The 19,940-nt window shown below is 42.7% G+C and overlaps 1 protein-coding gene across 1 annotated transcript; it reads right to left on the bottom strand.

The window, feature by feature from the left end:
* Positions 1-706: 706 nt before the first annotated feature.
* On the bottom strand, positions 707-18,473 carry SLC6A4 (solute carrier family 6 member 4). The gene is made up of 13 exons (XM_064166120.1): positions 17,738-18,473; positions 16,466-16,600; positions 15,011-15,230; positions 14,099-14,237; positions 13,627-13,761; positions 11,693-11,796; positions 10,874-11,001; positions 10,416-10,528; positions 9,489-9,620; positions 7,315-7,414; positions 6,549-6,649; positions 5,585-5,752; positions 707-4,589 (listed from the first exon to the last, which is right to left on the bottom strand). The coding sequence occupies exons 1-13, from the start codon at positions 18,195-18,197 to the stop codon at positions 4,515-4,517; spliced, it is 2,010 nt and encodes a 669-aa protein (XP_064022190.1). The 5' UTR covers positions 18,198-18,473; the 3' UTR covers positions 707-4,514.
* Between the last annotated feature and the right edge of the window lie 1,467 nt (positions 18,474-19,940).

Genomic DNA, 19,940 nt, shown 5'->3' with positions numbered 1-19,940 from the left:
CTGGTTGCCTGTCAGAAGAGACCAAACCCCACCTGGCTACAGTCAGGTAATGTATACATAAGGTATACATAAGGTATGTAGGTCTTTTTTTTTCATGTGTTACCAGTCTGCTTCTGCTGGAGGTGATGTTTGAGATTAGGCAGTCTGCTCAAAGGTTCATGATCAGAAGTAAAGTTCTCTCCAAACTATAACTTGGTAAGCAGGGCATCTGACAGTGGCTGTAGGTTTTAGAGTACACTCAGCATTTTTCACAGTGGTTTCTTTTACTTGTGGTTTTTGAAGTAAATTTGTCACTTCTGTCCTACAGTAGGTGAAAACTGCTACTGCAAAAAAGAAAAAAGCTTGTGGGATTGGTGTTCCTCTAGTATTTTGTTCAGCAGACTTACTAATGAGACAAAATGTGAGGTTTAGAAAGACTTGAAATGGCATTAGCTTTATATGTAATCTAGTCAAGTAGCTAAGCACTTAACTCCAAGTGTGGGTCAGTTTGTGCTGTTCTGTCTAAACAAATGTAATGTGCACTGCAGCTGCTGGGGGAGTAGAATGAAAGAGGATTTAGCAGTGGGATGAAGTTCAAACTGAAGGAAATCCTCTGCTTTTTGTCAGCAAGGCCTTGTTGATGTTGTAAACCAGATGCTCTGCTTCGTCTTGGAATTGAGCTTTATTTTCTTCCTGATAAGAGAAAGGCACAAGGGATGGCTACAGATGGATTATGAATATTAAATTTATTACAATAACATTTTACAGTACAAGGCACATATTGATGACTTACAATCAGCTTGCAACACTTGTAACTAAACAGCTGCATAAATTAATACAGGTGCCATCATGTACAACTTGGAGGGAATACTTAGTTCTGTACAGCTAAAACTCTCTGCTTAGAAGGCAAACGTGGTCCTGATTTATCAGTTTCCTAACTTCCTTTTCACTGTGCAGAATAGAGGGCAGGATCTACTCATGTGATAGAGAAGTTGAAGATGAGCTGAAGAGAGGGAATTCCTTTCTTTACCTCAAGCCACTTTTAATTGCAGTGCAGCCTATTTGGTATCAATAGCACTGCATTCTGTACAAAGCCATTGTTCATTGTATGGTTACTTACTGAGCTACCTGATGCATACTGGTTACACTAAATGTTTTGAGATGGATATGTAAAAGGAAGAAAAAAAATCAATTATAAAAGAAAAGAATTTTCCCAGTATTTTGATCCCCCAGCTAGAGGTACTAAAAATGAACTTCAGATTAGAAAGATTCAAACCAGTGTGTCATGTTGGAAAAGCCCACTGAGGACTAAATTGCCTTGCAAGTTCAGCTTTCATAGAATGAGAACATGGATATATTTTATCTTTGTATTATTCAGGTAAAGGAAAGCCTTTATAATCCATTTCTGGATGTCTTCCTTGGCCCCTGGTCCCCTAAGTCCTCAGACTGAAAAGAGCAAAGGTCTTAACACCACAAATGATATTCTGGCCTGTCTCCTGTGACTTTGCATATCTACATTCCTTCTTACATCTTCAGCTATGTTTACAAACCTTCACCCTCTGTTAGTACATCTGCTCTGACTCTCTAATTCCCATTTTTCAGCTGAGAAATTGGAGCTGAGAGACCTTTTCCTATTTTACATTGACCATTGCAGAGCTTCTATCAGTGTCAGTGATTCTCGGCTGACTTCTTGTCCACTAGGAAACACATTTCTTGGGAAGTTACTCAGCTTTCCATGGTCAAACCACCCAGAGAGGCAATGCCATTGTGCATTAGTGTCTTGGAAGAATACAGATGAAAGGTGCATCTTCTGCCGTTACAAAATGCCATTATCAAAGATGAACATCGGTGATACTGCACTCTGAGTAGCAATGATTCCTGCAATTACTATTCTGCAAATTATTCCTGCAGCAGAAATAATGGCCCTAGTTTGTTTGCAAAGGCTGAAAGAGAAACACTTGGTTTGATATGGATAAATCTTCTCTTTAATTCAGCCATTTCTGTCACCTCTCCTTGCCCTTCCTAATAAAAGGCAACAGACTGACTATTTAAAGAGGCTTTTGCAAGTGGATGTATGGTAAATGACCAAAAATGTGTTAAGTTTTGGGTTGTTTGGGGAAGTCAAGGGTGGGGGTTTTGGTCTCTTGGTCTTGGTTTTGTTTTGCTGGGTTTTTTTGTGTGTGTGTGTTTTTGTTTTTTTTTTTAAATAGGCCTAGCATGAAGCTATCAAATCTGTCAAGAAATTCCATTTGTAAGCTGCATCTCTTTAAAATGACCTGTTTAGGAGGGAAAATACCTAGCGTTAGTTAAGCACCAGTCTGAAGAAGGGAGAAGCTGGGTAGGATTTCTCCTTTATTTCCCACACTTGATACTGGATCCATCTTATTCATCTGACATTGATGCTTCAACATACATTTTTTCAATGAATTCAGAAGAGGACATTTTCTTTATTTAAAAATCAGTAATTTTCAGCTTGGTAACTTAACTAAATGGCTTTCCATCATTAAAAGTATTCCCAACCTCTTTCTCTTTTCCTCACAGTGAAGGCAAATTTGGAATTAGTTTTCAAATATACTCAAGGGCCAAGCTACAAAACTACTTCTTAGGAGTAACCTCCCAGTAAAACGGATTTATTGTGTTTTTTTTTCCTGGTGGCAATGAAAGAACAGATTCCTTTTTTAAAAGCAGCCTGGCAGTCTTTTGTTTGTAGTTCCACAACAGTTCTTGTCTCTTTATGTTATTTCCTCATTGGTCCTGAGACCTAATGTGAAGTGAGGTCAGGTCAATAGCTACAGCTAAGAGCTAAAGCAGCTACAACCTTTCTCCATGAGGTGTCTGCTCACTGTAGGGAGAAGAAACCTTGGTGGAAGTGATGAAAATGTTTTCCAAAGGCAAACACCATCCCTGCTTTCCTCTGATCCCACAAGTTCTTTGTACCAGCCTAAACCCTTCAGCAGGTTTCTTCGCGCTTGCTGCTACAAATGCACATAACCTTGTTAATGTTAGCAGTACATGACCTAAGTAGAACATGAGATACAAGAGACTTTTTTATCCTCTATTTTGTTTTACTTTTCTTACCCTCTGTGTGGTTGTGTTTTTTTTTACCTAAGTGATGCCTGCTTAGCTTTATCTGCGCTTCCATGTAACTGCAGCAGAACTGGTGTCCTTCAACTGACTTGGCAGCTGCAGTCAGTCTGAGGGGCAGTTATAGTAGGAGAGCCTGTGTATGCATGTAATATAAAGAGATTAGTATGTGCATGGAGGTTAATTTGCATATCATTTAATATATATAGTTCTGATGAGAACCAATCCTGCTGAACTCCTTTAAAAAAAATTAAATTCCCCATCTTCTTCAGGGTGAAATCCAAATGCATTCACATCAGAATACAAGCTAATAAAGCTTCAAAGCAGGTTTGTGTAGCTTGTTAACCATACCTTTGGCAGCCAGCCAAAAGGATTACTCTATACTTTAGTTCTGTACTGGGAAAGGACGGAAAAAGCCACAAGCTGCAGCAAATTTTAGGTGTGAAATTATTTACAAATTGAAACAAACAAAACCTGACCAACCAAACAACAAAGCAAAACCAACCAACCAAACCACCAAACAAAATCAAAGCAGAAAAGCAGATCTTCAGGATTCCACCTTCTGGCCTCTTAGTCTGTAGTTTCTTTGGGTACTTTTGGTCTGTCAGGACAATGATTTTGTAACTGTCTGGCTTGGTTATGAAAACAGTACAGTAAGTGCCAGCAACTTGAGTACTTGTCAAGTAAGCCATGATGAGGTTTTGTGGCATGAGTGGGTCTAAAGAAAAGGGAAGCTTGCAACATTATGAAAGCTGCTTTGGTAGTATTTGTTGGGCAAGAAACAACTAATACAAACTTCTACCATCTACAAAATGCAGGAAATGAGGAAGAGGAGGAGGAGTATGATGTTACCAAATGTGTGCACTAATGTCTGCAGAGCTGTGTATAGTGCTGCTCAGGGTGGTTTCCTCTTCCTCTGCTACTCCTCTACAAACCTAGGGAATTGACTATTTGTGTTTCTACTGTATAAACCCCTTTATGGCTGTCAGAAACACTCTTGGGTTTTTCCATGTACTTGAAGCAGTTAGAACCTTAGAAGCGGATACGACATTGCCCAGTACGAACAATCACATTGAGGGAGATACAGGAGCACTGCCACAGGGCACCTACAGTCAACCTCACTCAGCCCTGCTCGTCCTACACACGCAGCCCCATGCCCACACGTGGGGTAGTGCTGTTGTTATGCACACAGACATCCTGGTGGTTCCAGAACGATTCAGCTCTCAGCCAAGTCCAGTCTGCTTAGAAGTGCACAGTAGATTTCCTTGAATTGCTTGAATAAATGTGCTGGAGGCATTGTGTTTCCAAATGTCTGTTGTCAGTGGTGCAGCCTCCACAGAAAATTCCTCTGTCTGTTGTTTCAACTGGGAATGTAATTCTTTGGGGAGGGGAGAGGATGGGGAAAGTGCTTTTTATGCTTCACCCCCCTCTCCCCCAGAAAGCAGGTTAGCTTATACTGCATTCATGCGGATGTCTCCAAAAGGAATTTCTGTAGCTGTTTCTGGAGTGATGCTCTTCAGGATACGCTGTTGGAAAGAAAATGATATTAGAAATTGATTCATTTTAGAAGTAATACATAAAATGACCATTTGGAAAGATATTTATTACCAAAATGTGACTTTAGTTTGAACTATGGCACAGAGGTGTTTCAGGCCTCTGTTACCTTAGAATCATAGAATTGTTTTGGTTGGAAAAGCCCTCTAAGATCAGTGAGTCCAACCATTGACATAACATCACTGTGGCCATTAAACCATGTCCCACAGTGGCATGTCACATGTTTCTTTAACATCTCCAGGGATGGTGACTCCACCACCTTCCTGGGCAGCCTGTTCCAATGCCTGACCACTCCTTCTGTAAAGAAATGTTTTCCCAACCTCCAACCTAAACCTCCTCTGGCACAATTTCAGGCCAGTTCCTCTCATCCCGTATCTGATACTAGAGAAAAGAGACCAATTCCCATCTCAGCATTATGAAGATTTAAGGTGCTACAGAGTACACAGCATTGTTTTTAAGTATTTGTAACTTACAATTAGGATCAAAATTTGCCAGACATCATATTAATGCTTTAGCACTTTGCAATTTACTTGGATACCCCTGAGCCAGCTCAATATATTCTTTCTGAGCTATCATCACAAGCTGCCACAGATTTATGGCAGGGAAATCTTATTAAGTGGGAGAGCAAAAGAAACTTGTTCTTACAGGTATCCCCAGAGGAACCAATCTTTGACTGCCTTATTCATGTGGTACTGTATCTTGTGTGGTTTCTAGGAAAAGCCTGCAGTTCACCAGAGCTTAAAAATAGTTCCTTGATTTAATATTTTATATGAATATGTCAGCAGTAAGAGCTGGGGAGATTTGTGAATCACTCAGAGTGGGTAGAAGACAATTAGGTATCAGCTGGCTTGGAGGAGAGCAAGAAGATGCTCAACTCCTTCAGCATCAGACCCTAGAAAAATCCACATATTTCTAGGATCTCCTCCTTCCTTAAAGTCAGATAGAAGCAACAGAGCCTTGTGGATACCTCCTTAAGCGTTCCTGGAGTGATGATCAGCCGATAAACCATGTAGATTGGAATGCAGATGATAGAAGAGGTTCCTATGCAATAACCCACTACTGTGGTCCAGTAGGGATAACTGTAATCAAACAGCCGTAGCTCAGGAGGGTTGGACAGGAAGCTGCAAGTGACAAACTGCAAGAGAAGATAGCAGAGTATTGAATACACCTGTGCTTTGGTGGCACACACTTACTTGAGGGAACTTTGTGTCCCAACAGAGTGTTCAGCTGAAAAACAAATCAGTAGGACTGAAGAAGGATTAAAGATAGGTCAAGGCTGGAAAAATCCTAAATGACAATAGCATGGATTTAAAATACCCAAATCATTACAAACAAACAAACCCCAAACCAGCTCATGCTCATGCTGAGTCGAGTAACAATAAAAGAGAGCATGAACTAATTTTGGATCAGAAAATGAAGACTCCTGTTAAAATGTTATCAATAATACTGCCAAGGCAAACACCAGGGCAGCATTTCCAATTCTGAATTATAGATTTGTAAAGGCTGCAACTAACTACATTTTAAGTGGGATATTCTAAAGCTGTCAGTCAGCAGCTGCTTTGACAGCATATTTACTTACCTTGGGTTTCCTCCCCAGACATCCTCTTTTACTGCTTCATTTTGCTGAAGTAAATACAAGGCAACATAGCAAAGTAACTTTGCTCAGCAGATGGAAGAAGGGGAGTTGCTCAGAGCCCAGTCTTATTTAGCCTGCTCATCTACAAAAATGCTTAAAATAGTGATTTAGTGACAAGACCTTGCAGCATTAGATTGGATTTTTCACTAACTGAGCCTTTTTTGTGTAGCAAAAGTTGTAACTATAGACTTCCACAAGAAAATTCTGTAATTAACCTTCTAGAAGTCCAAGTAGCTGCATTGTTCAGTTGTAATTTTATTCTCCTACAAAGAAAAAGCTGGCAAGGAAAACTCACCAGAAGGAAGACAGGACTAATTGCTACCCAGCAAAGTCTCCAGTACCAGCCTGGGGTAAAGCCCAGCATTTCCTTCACATCATTGCAAAACTGGGTGATTCCTGTGGAGACAAGTGGGAAGAGAGTGGTGACAGGCGAGAAAAGGTTTTGACAGAATGGACTTTAAAAACCATCCAGTTCCAACCCCTGCCATGGGCAGGGACACCTTCCACTAGACCAGGCTGCTCAAAGCTTCATCCAAGCTGGCTTTGAACAACTCCAGGGAGAGGGTATTCACAACCTCCCTGGGCAACACCATTCCAGTGTCTCAACACCCTCACTGTAAAAAATTTCATCCTAATCTCCAGTCTAAATCTGCCCTCCTCAAGCTTCAATCTGTTCCCTCTCATTCTATCACTACAAGCTCTTGTAAAAAGTCCCTTCCCAGCTTTCTTGTAGCCTCTTTCAGGTACTGGAGGGTTGCTCTAAGGGCCCAAATAGTTGCATGGCAAATAAATTGAGAATCCATCATGAAAGACTGTCCCAGGACTGTTGTTCCTGTAGTTCTTAACTATATTATTCTGGATTATAGCTCTTGCTCCTTTGAGATGTTGCAGTGCTTGTGGCAGAGAACAGTTACTAATAATTCTCACAGATCTGGCAGTCAGTGGGTTTGTTGAACTTCTTCCTGGAGACCTCAGTGATCTTGTCTGCAGAAAGAGAGGAGGTCCTACGCTGCAGAAGCTCAGTCTGGGCTAACAGAGTTTGGCAGTGGCAGTGGACGTACCATAGAACCAGGCCACAGCAACCGCTTCCAGAAACACGATGGTTAGGACTGCCGGGCCCGTGGCATACTCTTCAAACAGCTTCACCACATAGGCACCTCCCTAGAAAGGAGATTCATAGATTCATAGAATGGTTTCAGTTGGAAGGGACCTTAAAGATCATCCAGTTCCAACCTCCCCACCATGGACAAGGGACAGCTTCCACTAGATGAGATTGCTCAAGGTCTTGTTCACCCTGGCCTTGAACACCTCCAGGCAAGGAGCAGCCACAAGTTCCCTGTTCCAGTGTCTCACCACCCTCATTGTAAAGAATTTCTTCCCAGTCTCCAGTCTAAATCTCTCCTCCTCAAGCTGCAATTCATTCCTATCACTATAAGCCTTTATAAAAAGGCCCTCCCCAGCTCTTCTGTAGGCCCCTTTCAGGTACTGGAGATCATAGAACCATAGACTCAACCAGGTTGGAAGAGACCTCCAAGATCATCCAGTCCAACCTAGCACCCAATGCTATCCAGTCAGCTAGACCATGGCACTAAGTGCCTCATCCAGTCTTTTCCTGAACACCTCCCTGGGCAGCCCATTCCAATGCCAATCACTCTCTCTGGCAAGAACTTCCTCCTAACATCCAGCTTACACCACCTCTGGCACAACTTGTGACTGTGTCCCCTTGTTCTGTTGCTGATTGCTTGGGAGAAGAGACCAACCCTCACTTGGCTACAGCCTTCTTTCAGGTAGTTGTAGACAGCAATGAGGTCACCCTATCAGTGAACCAAAGGTCTCCTGATGGAAGTCCTGTGGTGCTGCTGTTCTCTATTGCCTTTGTCTAGAGCAGAGCCCTCACAGGTGGGTAATTTAGCCATTTCTGTTGCTCTGTGGCTGTTCCTGCCACAAGTCCTTAAGCATGCTGCTGATCTTGCTCCCTGTGGACAGCAGTGGGGCTGCCATGCAGAAAAGCTAACACTGAACCTGCTGGCAGTTCTGGATGGATTTTAATGGACAAATGAGATTGGGAGGATGGGGGGGTGGGTTGAAGGAATGGCTTTTTGGATAACCTTTGTAGTGGCATTTTCTTTCCCCAACTTGAGTCATAGTTACAGAACAGGAAATAAATAAGGTGTGACTTTGCTCTCTTTCCATTTGTGGATTCCATTTCTATTACAGTCATAGAATCACAGAATCAAGCAGGTTGGAAAAGACCTCTAGGATCATCGAGTCCAACCTGTCACCTAACCCTTCTAATTAACTAAACCATGGCACTAAGTGCCTCATTCAGTCTCCTTTCAAACACCTCCAGGGATGGTGACTCCACCACCTCCCTGGGCAGCCCATTCCAATGGCAATCACTCCATGAAGAATTTCTTCCTAACGTCCAGCCTAAACCTGGCCTGGTGCAGTTTGAGACTGTGTCCTTTTCTTCTGTCACTGGGTGCCTGTGGAGGAGGAGAGGAGCACTGTGTCTTGGAGAGGAATTGTGTCTCCTTTTACAGCAAATGCTTTGAATGGGAAGGAAGTTGCACATAAATGAGCAACTGGATTGAAACATCACAGGAAAGCCATGTATTGTTCTTTCCTTGTCTCTCTTGATCATTACACTCATTATTCCAAATGTTGCTTGCTATGAAAATGAAATCCCACAAGCCCCACAAAGACTTTGTGGTGTGACTGCTCCTGATTTCTGACCCAATTTGATGAGGATGATCCAGGAAATTCAGTGCTAGAAATTTCTGACAAACAGCAATATTCAATGACAGCATCTTCTAGCAGATCATTTCTGGATCTGTCTTTAAATTCAAAGTGCATCCCAGATATTGCAAAAACTAAATGCATGATTCTTAACAGTTTAAAAATGGGGCTTTAGGGAACCAGAAGTAAACCACATACAACACGTGGAAGGTTGTCTGCTTACTGATGCAGCAGCTGGAGCAGTGGCTGTGTCATTTTTGAGGTGTAGCACATTTGAGTGCTGCTGAACTGCAATAGGATCCTTTTGCAACACATTTCCTAGTGAGAGATTCTGGTCACATCTGTTCCAAATATAGATTTCTAAGGCATAAAGACATCAGGCTGGGGGTTTGATCTGAATTCTTGAAGCTTTCTTCAGAAGATATTACCCCTCTCCAAGATGTCATTTGCAGGAAACTACCAGTAAGGAAGGCTGAGGAGTGGGTAAAGTACTTACAAATGTCAAAGTTGCTAAGGACCCCATAAAGCAAATGATGATCAGACCAAGGACAAACAATTCCCTGCGTTTGCTCCAGACATGTGGGAATTCATCCAGTACTCCAGTGATCACTCCCTCTAGTCCTGCAAACTGAAAAGCATGGACAAATGAGTAGAAAATAGAGGGCAGTTTTAGGTGCTTTGAAGTATGTGCTTAAAGGAGCTTTAGGGCCTTGAGCCACTGATACTTTATTCTGCCTGGGGAATTGGTGTAACTGTTGTTTAGACAGTCTTTGTTTGGAACTTGTAAACTCTTCAAGGTGGAGATTTAGGCTTCCTGTATCTGTAGGAAGCCCCTCTCATCCCAAGGAAGTGCTGAATTACAAGGAATAGGATGCCAGGAAGTAGTAGGTGGTTCAGTAGAACCAAAATTGTTATATCAGCTGAGGTTAGCTTTCCTGGAAGGAGCTGGTTCTCAGTCTGTAGAAACGGGCACACAGGGCAAGGTTTTTAGAGCATCTCCCTTTTTGCAGTGCTGTTGAAAAGACCACCTCCAGTTCCCACATTTTAAATCCAATTAGTGTGACAAACCCTCCAGAATTTAATAACTGCTTTGTAAGTTTAGATGTACAAGAGAAGAGGAGCCTGGAAGGCAGCATTCAAACAGAAATTTATGGATCAAAAACAGTTTTGGTTGTGTTTCCAACTCTGTTACCAATTGTCACAGTATGACACTGGTAAGTGATTTAATGCTATTTGGGCCTCTTTAGGGCACAACTGGAGTCATAGTTGCTGTCTTCCTGGAGGCAAACAGAGATGCCAACCCTGCTTTAAGCCCTTTGGTGACAGTGCAGTACCTGCAATTGTGTTTCTTCTGATGTTTGCAGAGGTAAGGCCATACACCATGTATCTGACAGGTCCACTGTCTCCCATGCTGTCTACTCACCGTGCTGTCTAATCCCAGCGTGAGTAACATCAGGAAAAAGATGATGGCAAAGAAAGTGGAAGCAGGCATGTTTGCAATGGCCTCAGCATAAGTAATGAAGAGAAGGCTGGGTCCTGATAGCAGAACAGAGAATTGAGGATAACTGTTAGGGCAGTACTGCTGTGAGGAGGTTTCACTGCACTGTGTTGCCCTCCGAGGGGAAACTTCTCCCCCCAGGCTGTTTTGCAGTGTGGAGTCACCACCATGTCTGTGAAGCTGCATGCAATGTCACTTCTAGGCACTGTCTTCATGAGATAGTTACTCAGCTGTACTGTGTAACAGTGCCCTTATCATAAGGCAAGTCAATATCCTGAATTATAAACTACATGGCTTGCACAATTCAGATTGTTCTCAATGCAGAAGGTAACAAACTTATCTTAGAAGCAGTTTGAGAGGTGTGTACAAAAAATGAAGCCTACCAGTGTCTTTGGCAACCTCGGACACATCTTCATTCCTCATCTCAGCCATGTATCCCAGCACAGTGAAAATGACAAATCCAGACACAAAACTAGTCATGCAGTTCACGGTACTGGTAACCAGAGCATCTCTGCAACAGAAGACCTAACTCATATCAGGGAACCAGCATCTGCTAGGAAGGGAAGTTTCCTGCCAGATGGGAGTGAGTTAATGACCTGGATGGACTCTAGAGAAACTAGGGGGATGCAGTGAAAAAAACCAAGCAGTGGATTTGAAAGAAAGAAACAAAAAGCAAACCATGAACTACTTTTTTTGTCTTCTTCAGACAGATGCTGTAACAGTAGTCTGGCACTGGACTGAATGCTGGATGTACAGTGGTGTTTTAAAAAGGGGGCATTGCTGTGCAGATGTTAAGGAATGGAGAATTCATTTGATGAGTTATAAAGAGATTATTTTTTAAGGTAATAAGAAACAACTTTAAATTGCCTTTCAGCTCAAGACTCTGAAGTAGTTTCCCAATTGACTCTTGAGGTGAAATAATTATCATTTGGCATGGGTTTAGTCTGGTTTGTTGTGGCAGCTTTCTACATCTTAGACTCCTTGCTGTAACTGGTAGAAACAATCTCCTTTTAGGGTGGACATACAGAGAAGAAATTTTGTAGATTTCAGATTCTTTCAGTAAGGGCTTTTGTTTGACTTGTTTGTACCCAGGTCTGACAATTCAGTGCCTTTCACCAGCACTGTGTTTCTTTTTGGTAAACACCCACAGTTACATTTTTGGTTTAACTCAGTTTTTACTCATAGAATAAGGTAGAACTCACTGGTAGCAGTTGTTATGGAATTTGTTGTAGCTGGCGTAAGCCAATAAGACCCCAAAACCTGGTCCAAGAGAGAAAAAAATCTGAGCTGCTGCATCCACCCAGACCTGAAAAATATTGAAGATCAAGAAAAATGGTCATGAAGCAAATTGAATGAGTTTGGCATCTCCAGAATATCACTTAGGCCCACAAAACCATATTTCACTGTCTACCTACACCCTAGATCTGGTACAACAAATATTTTGTTAAGAGAACATGTTGAAATATGAATATTTATTGTAGATCTGAGAGAGTTGTAAACACCCAGGATAATGTTAGTGCCTGCTCAGTGCTTCTTGTATCTCTACACTGTTGCAAGTTTCACTTCTGACAACATCTTAGCTAAATTGACAAGGAGCTCCCTGTAATCAGTTTAACAGTTTTTGCAATGTATGGAGAACTTTCTGACTTTGGTTTTGCAGTGGCCTTGGTTCATCTTCCTCCACACTCTGTGCTGTGGAATAATCCTGTGTCTGCCTGTGTCCCCTCCAGGCTAAGCAGTAAGTGATCACTGCCCAGATTTTTCCTAGATGTATGGAAATACATTTGGCAACGTGGATGCAGTTCTGGTCCTTAGCACTCAATTCAGCTTTGACAGATGCAAGTGTGATGGTCTTGTTATGAAAAGCCTGTTGTACTTGAAAAGTGGCCACAGCCTTAATGAGTTGTGTTCCTAAGTGCAGTATCAGTTCTCATTCTGAAGGTGAAAGTCTTCACTCATTTATCCTCTTTTGACTGAAACATGGAGTTCATTACAACTCATTTCTAATATTCTCTTCCATCGCGTGAGGCCATCCTGTGTCATCCACAGACAGGGCTCTGCCATCAGCCAGCACACAGATCACAATCTGTTGTCCTCACTTCAGATACACCCAAAGCAATGTCAGTGCCCTTTATTGCTTTTTCAGAAGCTGTGGTCCCTTATTGGAGATGCTGCTTTATCAGAGGCTGGTGTCTTTTCATTTCCTTTGCATTCACAGCTCCCCATATCAGCTGGGCAGCAGCAGACTTGCAAACAGTAGAATTTTTAATCTTGGTATTTGTAGTATTTATTGCTTTGGGGTTCTTCCATCCCATTCCTCATCAGACACTTTTACAGGCAGTGAAGTAAGTGCAGCTTTGAACCTGATGAGCTATGTGTCACCCACAGAGTTCAGAGCTGAACAGACACTGGAATGCCTGGGCTTTGCTGGTTAGCTCAATCTTGTCCTCATTCTTCCTTCCTTTTCAAATCTTGGTAGTGTGTGTAGGCCTAACTAATTTAGTCCTTCTCCACATGCACTTGCATGCATTACTGAGCCACATCTGAGTTGGTGGCTACAGAGAATCTCCTTAGGCTTCTCAGCCAACACTTGTCACAGGACAGAGATATGAAGTTTCAACTCTAGTGACCTGCACTATCTAAAAACAGGCAGCTGTGGACACCTGGGCTGTAGAAACACCTGCCCAAGCCTGTGATGATGCCCTCAGAGCTTGCACCAGTTGTTAGGGCTTAGTAAATTTAGTTTGCTCAGTGTGCCTCTCTAAAGTAAAAAGTGTTATTGCTGTGCAGCAGCAACCAGAGCTTCTTGCTCAATGTCAGGCTGGTCACTGTTTCACTAGTGAAAGGTTCTTTGGCCACTTGTTTTGTTTCTAATCACATCACTAATTCTGTGCAAGCACTGTATGGGAACCCTGCTGTTAGTTCAAGCTAAACTGATGGTGGACTCTAAGAAAACATCTTCATAGTTCTGGAAAGAACAACATGACTGTTTAAACAAGAGCATGAAGTCAGGCTTCCAACTCCATGCTAAGACATCTGTTTAATCATGCTCTGTGCTGAAAATAGATGTTGAAGTATGTACATACTGAGAGGCTACATGCAGATCTCTACCCTTTTCTAATGATTTTTTTTTTACCTCAGTGGCCAGGAGTTTCTGCCAGTCAGGTTTCAGGTAGTAGAGGACACCCCTCCAAGCCCCAGGCAAAGTTGCACCTCTCACTAGCAGGATAAATAGGATGATGTAAGGGAATGTGGCAGTCACCCATACCACCTGTGAGGGAAAACAGGGTAGAAAGTTAACAACTGACAATGAGTTACTATAATTCTTAGCATTTCTAACATCTTCATGGGAACTTCTCAGAAGCTCTGGAGACAGGCAGCTTGCCCACTTTCTCTTGGTGGGGTTGTTCCTCTCCAGAGAGCAGTTGCATGACTGGTGGTTGTTACACATTGGAGATCTGCAGCAGCCACTCTGCAGTAGATGCTCTCAGCCTGTAATCCTTGTCATGAGGATCATCAAGGAATTCTCTACAAGTTAATTGGCTCATTTAGAACTGATCCCAGATTATACTGTGCCAGGTTGATTTGCCTTGCTTTATTGCATTCACCTTGCCAGATGTTTTGACCCCTTTCCAGATGCTGAAGTACACTATGGTGAAGATTAGCAATAAGCAGAGGGTCAGTTGCCAGCTAATGCCCCCCAGATCATCCAGCCCATTGGACCTGTGCACTTGCAGAACTTGGCGGCTGAAAGAGGAAAGAAAAACACAGTGCAGATATATTTTTAACAAATGCTGATGCTAAGCATGCCTTGAACAGTCCCACGCTGTGGTCTGAGCACTACAAATAGTCCCTAGGCTTTCCCCTATGGGGACAGGCTGAGAGGGTCTTCAGCATGGAGAAGAGAAGGCTCCAGGGAGACCACAGAGCAACCTTACAGTATGTGAAGGGGGCTACAAGAAAGCTGGGAAGGGACTTTTACAAGGGCTTGTTGTGATAGGGTGAGAGGAGATGGATTGAAGACTGAGGAGGGGAGATTTAGAGTGGACGTTAGAAAGAACTTCTTTACAGTGAGGGTGGTAAGACAGTGGAAGAGGTTGCCCAGGGAACACCTCCCTGGAGATGTTCAAAACCAGGTTGGACAAGGCCTTGAGCAGCCTGATCTAGTGGTGGGTGCCCCTGCCCATAGCAGAGGGGTTAGAACTGAATGACCTTTAAGGTCCCTTCCAACTCAAAGCATTCTGTGACAAGTAGCCTTCAGAGTTGCTTTGGGTTGATGGGGTTTTACATAAAACTTGAAATGAATCTTACACCACTGATGATAAATACTGGCAGCTGACAGTGATCCAAAACACCAGGTACCCTCCCATGCACCCTAAGCTGACTTACACCTACAAGTGTTCAGTTACTCAAACTACTCATAGAAGGGCCCCATGACTGCTCATCCCCCTCCAGGGCACAGCCTGCTGCGTGTTCCACCATTCTGTCTGCTTTTACTGTCCTCACTTACATGCACTTACGTATAAAATTCTTCTGCAGGAGAGATGGAGTGCAGGGACCAGCTGACATTGTCCTTGCTGAAGTAGTTAGTGCAGTTGCCTGTGTTCCAAGAATTTCTGCAGCTAGTCCATGGCAGCTCCGCCGTGAAGGAGGATACGAGGTAGTAAAAGGCCCAAGCCATAATGGTGTTGTAGTAGGAAGCTACATAAAGATCTATTATACAGATGGCAAAGCCAATTCCTAGTAAGGCAGGAAATAATTGCATCAAGTGAGTGCAAGTTTTAGGCCAACAATGGAAAAAAAACAGAGGGAGAAATTGGTTATCACATCAACTACGATTAGTCTAAGGCAGCTCTGCAGGAGGTCTGTCTGTCCCCTCAGGTGTTTACAACGCTGGAATTTCTTGCAGCTTTAGAGACACTCAGGCTGAAATTCCAGGAAAGTAGCTTTAATCAAGACAGAGCATGGCTATGAAGTTCCTTCCTTCCTTCCTTCCTTCCTTCCTTCCTTCCTTCCTTCCTTCCTTCCTTCCTTCCTTCCTTCCTTCCTTCCTTCCTTCCTTCCTTCCTTCCTTCCTTCCTTCCTTCCTTCCTTCCTTCCTTCCTCTCCTCTTTCTTTCTTTCTTTCTTTCTTTCTTTCTTTCTTTCTTTCTTTCTTTCTTTCTTTCTTTCTTTCTTTCTTTCTTTCTCTCTCTTTCTCTCTCTCTTTCTCTCTTTCTCTCTCTCTCTTTCTCTCTTTCTCTCTTTCTCTTTCTCTCTTTCTCTCTTTCTCTCTTTCTCTCTTTCTTTTCTCTCTTTCTCTCTTTCTCTCTTTCTCTCTTTCTTTCTCTCTTTCTCTCTTTCTCTCTTTCTTTCTCTCTTTCTTTCTCTTTCTCTCTTTCTCTCCTCCCTCTCTCTCTCTCTCTCTCTTTCTCTCTGTTTATTGATTTATTTCTTTTTATAGATCTCTATCTGTTCCTAAATTCCTGGAATTGAGAAACCAGTAAATAAAAAAGACAAGACCAGAGCTCTAACCCTTGGAGCAAGAGGGAAGTAGCACAGAGAAACAGCAAATTTTACTCTGTGGTAGGACAGCAACTGGCAGACCAGGCTGAAGCTGAGCAATCATTTCTTTGTAACAGAAATAGCAGCTCTTTGTTTTTTCCTGGCTTTAACTTTACCTTGGATTCAGGAATGTTGCACTTTATTAATGACATCCTCTGTGCATTTTTTTAATATTTCTGGGGCTTGGGTCTGGCTTCTCTCTAGTCAATTTGAGAGTTGCGTGTTATACATGGGCACGAGCATACACACACACCTCTGCAGGTGCACATGGCTTTGTGAAAGCTTTCTTTGTCAAGGCCAAACCTTGTGCAGAACAAGCCTTGCTTTGTTTGAAGAGATTGTATTTTTTTCCCCCAGAAATTTCACCTTTATAGAAAAAAATATTCCAGTTATTCAGGAAGTTCCTTGTAGTGTTCCATCTCCCTTCTTTACCTTTGAATATAGGACATATTTTCCTCCAAATGGAAATACAGCCATTCCTGTGGTACTGCCCTAGTGCTAGCTCCATATAGAAGAGAGGAATCCCTCCAAAGATGGCCATGATTATGTAAGGAATGAGGAATGCTCCTGCAAGAGAGAAAGCAGATGATTGTAACTCTTCACAGGACTTCTAACAGGACCAGCACTCCTTAAAAAACAGCTCCTTTTATCCCATAGGAAAAAGCATATCCCCTCCCTGGCCCGTGTGCCACACTGAATTACCATGGGATTGCTCCTAAGAGTAACTACTTAGCAGTGTGAATAAGAAGTGGCACTCAGGCCAAACTTGTCACATATCTGCAACAGGTAGGCTTAGCATTTGCCAAGACTGTACTGGCTCCAGCTGTGAGATGAGCTGCAGAGGAAAGAATTTCTTCAGTAAAATGTCTTTGTTACATCAGGGAGACAAAAGCCCTTCCCTACCTGAAAGGAGGTTGGGGTGAGGCTGGTGTTGGTCTCACAGGATGAGAGAAAATGGGCTTAAGTTGTATCAGAGGAGGTTTAAACTGGATGCTAGGGAAATTTTCTTTACTGGAAGAGTAGTCAGGCATTGGAACAGGCTGCCCAGGGAAGTGGTGGAGTCAGCATCTCTGGAGGTGTTAAGAATTGTGTAAATGTGGCTCTTCAGGATTTACTTTAATGGCCATGGTAGCTGGGTTACAGTTGTGGACTCAATGATCTCAAAGGTCTTTTTCAACCTTCATGATTCTATGGATTGTAAGATCTCCTTGATTAGATTACTGTTTTGGCTGAGAAGTCAGTGAGTCTAGGACCCAACACTCACAATGAGTTCACAGAATCATGGAATGGTTTGGGTTGGAAGGAACCTTAAAGATCATCTAGTTCCACCCCCCCTGCCATGAACAGGGACAGCTTCCACTAGACCAGGTTGCTCAAGGGCTCTTTCAACCTGTCCTTGAACACCTGTTGGCTTCAACCTCTTGGTTTATCTGATTTTCAACTACTCCCTGGGACATGGATCAAGTTTTTTCTCTTGCTAGATGGTTCTGCACTTGACTGGAGCTGAGCTTTTAGTTGTACTACTATTTTACATCTGCCTAAATAGTTTCTTTTTTTCCATCTTAATGTGTCTACTTATCACAATATTTAGGGTTTCCAGTCTACTTAGAAAGTCATTTCCCCTTGGTCCTTTGTTATATATGATATGGAAGTAAGGCCCTGAGTCACATTTCTAAGCTAGGAAGTACAGAAGTAGTCACTGACCTCCTCCGTTTTGGTAGCAGATGTAAGGAAATCTCCAGACGTTTCCCAGATCCACTGCATAGCCAATGACAGAGAGCAGAAAGTCAATTTTTTTACTCCAGGTCTCTCTGTCTTCTAGCTCCATCAGCTGCTGCTGGCCTTCTGCTCCACAGGTGGTGGAAGTGGTGGTGGTAGTGGTGGTTGTGGCTGCTGGGGCAGTGCACTGAGCATCTTCTGCCTCTCCCATTCCATTGCAGGGAACAGAGCTCTGACCCCCTGAATAACCATTTGAGATCTGAGCTGCCTCCCCTTTATCTCCTTGGCTGGGATGGACTTTATTGCCATCCTCCACTAGCCGTAGGGCAGATTTAGGGTTCCTGACCAGAAGTCTATTCTCTTTACAGTCTTCTTCATTACAGTCTGAGACATCTTTCTTGGAAGTCAGTGGCTCAGTCTCATTGCTAGGTGCCTTCTTTTCCATTTTTTCCCCAAAATTTGTTCTGATCACTTGCAGATGGACAGCAGCACAGACTCCCCTGCTGGCTTGTCTTCCCACACTCCTATTCCCAGTGTATTCTCCACACCTTTAGAATTCCTCTTCCACATTTGAAGCCATCAGAGCGAAGATACAAACACCATCTAAGAAATGACAATTCAAAAATCCATGACACAGCCTACTGATGCTGCTGGCTTTCAAGATACACCTGGCAGATTCTGTGATTAAAGTACTTTGGGATGTAATTAACCATCTCAGCATGCAATGTGAACTATTTAGCAGATAATCCATTTGGAGTTTTGTGCAGGGAAAGGGAAAGGGAAAAGAGAAAAGGGGAAGGGAAAAAAGGGAAAAGGGGAAAGGGGAAAAGGAGAAGGAAGAGGGAAAGGGAAAGGGAAAAGGGGAAAGAGGAAAGAGAAAGTGAAAGGGGAAAGGGAAAGAGAAAGTGAATGGGGAAAGAGAAAGTGAAAGGGAAAGGGGAAAGGGAAAAGGGAAAAGGGAAAGAGGAAAATAACGAGTCATCTTATACAGCAGAAGTCAATGCACCTGGATGACAACTTCTCAGGGAGATTTGCTGGACTTGGTGCTTTGTTGGACAACTCACAGTCTCAGTCTTACTGGACCTTGTGGTTCTTTGTTGTTTCCCCACCCCCACCCCCCCAAACACTGCTTCTCCACTCAGAGAAGTTTTGGAACCCTCACTTTGTGAAAATGAAGATAGGGTTTAAGTGAGGCTGTTGATTTCTTATGTTCATTCTGTGACTTCTGCTGGCAATTTCTAGATAAACCCAGCATGAAGGGAAAAGAATTAATTAATCAAGCATGAGGTAACAATGGATATACATGAATTACATTTCATGATCACCTTCCTTCAGAAGTCCCACAGTGGCTGCTGTGTTTGGCAGCAGGCCTAGAAGGCCTGGGGGAAAAAAAAAGTTTGGATAAGTATTTAAATCTCAGTGGTTTTGCATCAACTGACTTGAGGCTCAGTCAACAATAAGTTAAAAAAAAATAACAAACCAAATCAGGAATCTCCAATTTGATTGCTTTGAGTAGGAATCAACATAAATTACAGAAATACTTAGGCTGGAAAATACCTTTACCACGAGTCTGAAGGGCAAAACTTGTCTTCAGTTTCATTTACCCCCTTGGGCAAATAAAGGCAACTTTCATTCTGTTTGCATCTGCTGATGCTGTGCTTTCAGTTGGTGGCCACTGCCCAGTGCTGCTGTCCTCTGCCAACAAGACCACAAGCAGTGGGAGAATCCCTGGCGCTTTACCTGCTCTCTCTGTATGTGCTAGAACCATAACCCAGAGGAAAGAAACCATCCCAAAGTATAGAACACTTAACTTTTCCTTCAGAGCAAAAAGAACAGAAAGAGAATAGAGATTCAGTGGCTCGTGTTTTATTCACAGCCCACTTGGCCAGGTAGTGTAAATGCCCAGCTGCTCAAAAGAGGAGCTGGTTCTCTCTGCTGTAAATTCCTTGGGCAGTAACCTTGCTTTATAGCTAGAAAAGTGTTACACAATCTACATGATGCTACCACAGATGATATTAATTATAGTTACCTCTTACTTTTTCCCTTCCAAAGCATTTTACCACAGTAAATATCCCTCCCTCATCCCAGCAGAAGAACAAACACCATTTCACCTCTAACTGGTGGAAAAACTAAAGCAGAGAGGGGCTGTCATTTGCTCATTGTTAGAAATTGCTCATTGCCAGAACTA

The sequence above is a fragment of the Pogoniulus pusillus genome, chromosome 27 (assembly GCF_015220805.1).
Source record: "Pogoniulus pusillus isolate bPogPus1 chromosome 27, bPogPus1.pri, whole genome shotgun sequence".
Classification (NCBI taxonomy): domain Eukaryota; kingdom Metazoa; phylum Chordata; class Aves; order Piciformes; family Lybiidae; genus Pogoniulus; species Pogoniulus pusillus.
The sequence above is the reverse complement of the archived record's forward strand: the minus strand, read 5'-3'. Positions and strand labels throughout refer to the sequence as shown.

What these genes read in the sequence shown, in the direction of transcription:
- SLC6A4 (XM_064166120.1), bottom strand. Translation starts at nt 18,197, where the DNA reads ATGGAAAAGAAGGCACCTAGCAATGAGACTGAGCCACTGACTTCCAAG. An exon ending in CTGCTACCAAAACGGAGGAG is followed by an intron (nt 16,601 to 17,737) that starts GTCAGTGACTAC and finishes TCTCTCTTGCAG; the next exon opens with GAGCATTCCTCATTCCTTAC. An exon ending in AATATGTCCTATATTCAAAG is followed by an intron (nt 15,231 to 16,465) that starts GTAAAGAAGGGA and finishes CTGCCTTACTAG; the next exon opens with GAATTGGCTTTGCCATCTGT.